The following is a 5,437-nucleotide window of genomic DNA, read 5'->3' as shown; positions in this document are numbered from 1 at the left end:
CTTTGAAAATATAATATCCTTGTCCGGTTTAAGAATCCGGACAYCAYWTCAYTTTCTTTGTCATCCGGTTTAGATTAAACCGATCAATACACATTTTAWCCTTTGAGCGGTTTAATATAAACCGGTCAACACACCGTACAACTCTTGACCGGTTTAGCAATCTGGTCAATACATCACTTGATTCTTTAAATGGTTTACACATTATCCGGTCACCTCTTGCCCGGTTTAAAACATAATCCGTTCACTTCTTGTCCGGTTTAATAGATATCCGGACAAAGCACATCCGGTTTAAGTATCCGGATTACAATCCGGACACCACTTGGCCGGTTTACACAAGAATCATCATAAAATGCATCCAAACTCATAATAACAGATTAAATGGTTTGCAATTTGTATGAAAACAATTCATATTCAAAGCTTTTAATACACTCACCTTTGAGAATCAAACCCTTTTGAAACCTTCTTCTTCTTCTTGTGCGAATTCTTCAATTTCTCAGAGAGAAAACACTTTCCAGAAATAGTATGTGTATGAATCTRTTTTTCTTTCAYAACTTCTATTTATATATGCACATAAAAGGGAGAGGTGATAGGCGGTCTCCAAAAGCCGACCTCCCCTTTTAAATTTTAAATATTTCCCACACACACATATCATACATACATATATCATTCATATATATATATATATATATATATATATATATTTATAAATAAATATATACATATATATACATACTTGAAATAATAACCAAACTATTACAATCATTTAGAGTGTTATTGGGCTATAATGGTTTCTGTTAGGCTTTATTCGGTATTATTGAGCTTTAATGGATTATTATTGGAGTTTAATCGATTTTATTGAGCTTTATTTTATTTTATTGGGCTTTAATGGGATTGGGCTTTATAATAATAATAGTAATTAAAAATAAATTTTAAAAATTATTTCCGACGGATTTGTGGCAGAATATTCTTATTATAGATTCTAACGTTTCTTGTATTTGTAAATTAACAAATTACAAACCCAAGTTCAAGAATTGCTTCTTCAAGACGAGATCCGGAATACATAGTATGATGGCCGATGAGATGATGGAGATGGTGAGGAAGTTTACTCAATCTCAGCAACTAGAAATTCCCGTCACCACCACCGCCAAAGTTATGTTTTTTTGGTTTTTTATATATAAAACTTGTCAACGAACTGAATCTAATTTTCGTTGGAACAATTTGTATTTATTACACCCGAACAATCGTATTGGTTTTAATCAATGTGTGATATTTGATTTACAATTTTAGCATTTTTAATATTTACAAGATTTAAATAATCAAAAACAATAATTTTTTCCTAGAACTGTGCAATTACCGACGGATTAATCCGTCGGTAATTTTTTTTAAATGTGTCACTAGATAATATATTATTTAAGGGGTTGTTTACCAAATGTTTATCCGAGTAAGCGCTTATCAAGTAACATTACCTCATCGGATGAATATCGTAGAGACCAAAAATCTTACCCGGTAAGAGCGAGACAAAAAACATAAGTCTTACCTGGTAGGTAAGTAAGGGCGACGACTCTTACTACGGTAAGCGCTTACCGGGTAAATTGTTGCATAGGATGTCGTTTTGATGGACTAAAATCTTACCTGAGAAGTAAATAATATTGTTAAATTTTACCGGTAAGCACTTACCGGGTAAGTGTTTGGTAAATGGCCCCTAAGTAAGTAAATTACTGACGAATTAATTATTGGCGGATAATCGGCTAGTAATTTAATCCTAATAATTAATTTAATTAATTAAATCGACAAAGCTGAAAATATTAAAAAAAATCAGTGGCGGATTTCCGACGAAGTTGACGTTTAATCCATCGGAGGATCATCGAAATAATTTTTTCTGGAGAAGGTTTTACTGGTCGGAATATCCGCCAAAAATCCAACAGAAACCATGTTTTCCGGTGGATTTCCGACGGATTTTTCGCCGGAAAATCTCCATGTTTAGTAGTGTAGTAGAACATGGTCGTTCTATTAATCTTTTTGGAGACCCTGCTATACTCATACCAAGACAAAATATAAACATAAATATCATATATTATATTAAAAGACTTATAAATTAAAACAACAAAAATATCTTAAAATGACAAACTAACTTATAAAATTCACTTAAATAGAATCATTCTTTTAACATTGTTCGAAACAAACTTTTTAATGAGTTATTCATAATCAACTTTCCATATTAACTCGTTAAATTGAAAGATTAGCATACAAAAGTTGACCAATTGTTGTTTATCTCAAGTTCCCAAGAAACGTTGGCTCGATCCTACGGCCAAATTCTCCCTCAACTCTAGACTTTTATGTGGGTAATCAAAGGGTTATTGTGCTATGAACAATGAGGATCATCAAGATGAAAGAAGTCAATGCAAACGCGGGTGAGGTTGATCATCGAACAAGAAAGAAAGAAATAGAGGGCAAGAAAGAGTAAGTTTATTAAACAGGGTCGTGCTTGGTGCATCAATCCTAAAATTAACCAATGGCAAACCAAAGATGTAAGAGGCCAACCGACTAGGAGAATTCAATATTCAAATTAGAGATCGAGGGAGAAGGGATTACAAATAGGCAGTTGTAATTAGGAATTGTCAGATTGGAAAATCTGGTAGAAGAGAGAAGAGATACGGGCATTGTTGGATTATAAACTTTATACCCCTCACACTCGGTGTTGATCATGATATCACCATGAGTCGTAAGTAGGAAAACTATTTGTAGTGCTCGGAAGAGCTACAAGTGTAAGAACCATAGACCTAAGATGAAAGATTATTTTACCACCCAAATCCTACAATTATGACCTTTACTAAAAGACTTTAACATGGGATCTCACATATAAAAAGTAAGGAACTAACCCACACACCAACAAGACCGCCTCTTGGATGAGGTCAAGCCTCAAGCCTTACACGCCACTATAATTACACGACATTTGTTTCTTCATTGCTTGGGTAAGCATAAACTGGTTAACAGTAACATATAGACATGATTTGGATGTGATTTGTGAGCAAGAAAGTATCCAGGCTTTTGTCATACACAATATGCATTTGGGCAGTCCATTTATTTGTTGTTTGTTATATTTTCTTTCATTTTGTTTCTTCCTTGACTGATGCGTATTTGGGCCTATATTTATCACATACTCACGTCAAGATTCTTCTACTACGTGTTTGATGAAATGCTTACACGACATTGTATAGCCAACAACTGACTAAAATTTGCACACGCATACGTTTGATTCACTTTTTCAAAGTCATATTCAAATGCTGGAGAAGCCTTTTGAGACTAAATCAGCCATATGCACACAACAACTAGCAGTTTAAGATGAATCCGCAAAAAGTCCAGCAAGCAGTCCCACAAGACAAAATATGTATGTTATATATATATATATATATATATATATATATATATATATATTACCTAGAAAAAGAGAGAAAATATGTCAAATTCCAACCAAGGGGGATTGTTTGCTGTACCTTGTGCCTACTGTTTGCTCAAAAGAACTAATAAAATTTAACCCCCGTCTTTCTTCAAATGAATATAACGCAGCATACTCAGACATGTTAAGTAAACAAGTTCACCACTTTTTTGATAACTCAAATGGGAATACTGATCTAATACTCTTACACAATTTAGTGCCATAAGCTACTTACCCCGAAGTTTTCTTTTTCTGCTTTCTCTTTTTTGGTCGCAACCAAGGTGGTTGGTTTCCGTTGCAAGCAGTCCCTTTGTTCAACAATACAAGGCTTTCCGCATATGTTTCAACTTCGAGTTGGTAAGAACGTGCGTTGAATTTTACAAGCCTTGATCGCACGCCTGTCGCTGGATTATAAACTTTATACCCCTCACAGTAAGTGAGGAACACGAGATCCCTATTGGTGGTCAATAGTAAAACTCTGTGTATTCCTCCTTCACTAGGAAGGGCTTCCAATTTAAAAAACATAGACCAAGAAGCAACATTATTGTCCTCTCTCATCACCCATATCCTAGGATTATGACATTCACCGGTAATCACAGCTAAAGAATCTTTGAGGATTGTTAGTTCCCTGGCTTCCGAACTGGGTTCTGGTAAAAGAACCCTCCCAAAAACTTCTGTGCTCAAACTGAATGAAATTATATAACAATGGTCTTTGTTATCTTGTTCTGTTACAATCCAATGCAATGCTCCATTGACAAAACAGGCAGAACACTGCACATTTGAAAGTCGAGTAGTAGGGGAGGCAATGGCACGCCAAGTGCCTGTGTTTATGGTGTAAACCATTGATGTTGGTTCAACTCTTTTGAATGTGTAGTAGGATATCCTCACAATCTTGTAATCATCAGTGACCGGGTCAAAACCAAACCCAAGTGCTACACGAGGAGAAGCTTGAGAAGAGTAGTTCCTCATGCAAGGATGAGGAGGCAAGGTTAGTTGGTGCCTGATTGAAGGGTTCCATAGAGCAATCGTACCAATTTCATGATGAAATAGACATAGAAGTCCATTACATGAGCCAACAATAGAGCAATCATTGCAAGGAAACTTACCTATCCCTGTGTATCCGTGTCTATGACTCAAGGGTAATCGGTCTTCAGGATGTAACGTATAGAATTCTTCCATGCCACGTCTTTTGTTATAAGTCCAGTGCTTAACAAGGACTTTTTGCAAGTTTTTGTCAAATCGAAGAGCATGCGTACGGATGAAATCGGGGCTACCGATACGAGAACACCATGATTTGGAAAGACATCTAAATCGGAGAAGGGATTTCGGTGGCAGTGTTTTGAAGATGTTATCGATCAACTCTTCCCATACATAACCCGACATTGTGTGATTCTGGGAACAAAACAACAAAGAAATTGAAAGCTTTAGATTAGTAGTTAGTATGAAGTAGGAGCAAGTTACAGAAAATCACTCACCGGAAACAGCATAAGCAGAAGAAGAGTGAAATAGGTGGGCGGAGATCCCTGTGTTTTCTAGGGTTTATTTATATACGTTTCGCTTCTCGATCATTGTTTATTCCCAATTGGATCACACTTTCAAAAATCATCGTAACCCTGTTATATCAACATAAATAATTATATATCATAATTATCTTATCAATGACCGTAAAATATTTCTTATATCTATACTATATTATAAAACATTTGATAAATATTCTTAAAAATTATTTTTAAGTATAAAGTACTGTTTATTATTTCATATTACTTAAAATTCGAGGTTACAAGTAAATTATGCATAATTACAACTTATTAAAGTTTCATGTTTGAATTCGTGTAACTAACTGCAGATAAACATAATCAACTACAGAATAAACATCTCATTTTAAGTATAAAAAATCTAAAATACAATTAAGATAATCATTGAGTTACACTTATAACAGAATACTTAATTATTATTCTTTTAAAAATTATAATTTTAAACTAAAAATAAATTACTTTGTTA

The 5,437-nt window shown here is 34.3% G+C and overlaps 1 protein-coding gene across 1 annotated transcript; it reads right to left on the bottom strand.

Annotated features, from left to right (window-relative positions):
• Positions 1-3,667: 3,667 nt before the first annotated feature.
• LOC112516154 (F-box/kelch-repeat protein At3g06240-like) lies at positions 3,668-4,819 on the bottom strand. The gene has a single exon (XM_025123176.1). The coding sequence runs from the start codon at positions 4,817-4,819 to the stop codon at positions 3,668-3,670; it is 1,152 nt and encodes a 383-aa protein (XP_024978944.1).
• Positions 4,820-5,437: the final 618 nt, after the last annotated feature.

Source organism: Cynara cardunculus (genome assembly GCF_001531365.2).
Source record: "Cynara cardunculus var. scolymus isolate 2C chromosome LG 8, CcrdV1, whole genome shotgun sequence".
Taxonomy (NCBI): Eukaryota; Viridiplantae; Streptophyta; class Magnoliopsida; order Asterales; family Asteraceae; genus Cynara; species Cynara cardunculus.
Note: the sequence above shows the minus strand (reverse complement) of the source record. Positions and strands in the feature narration are given on the sequence as shown.

What these genes read in the sequence shown, in the direction of transcription:
- LOC112516154 (XM_025123176.1), bottom strand. Translation starts at nt 4,819, where the DNA reads ATGTCGGGTTATGTATGGGAAGAGTTGATCGATAACATCTTCAAAACA.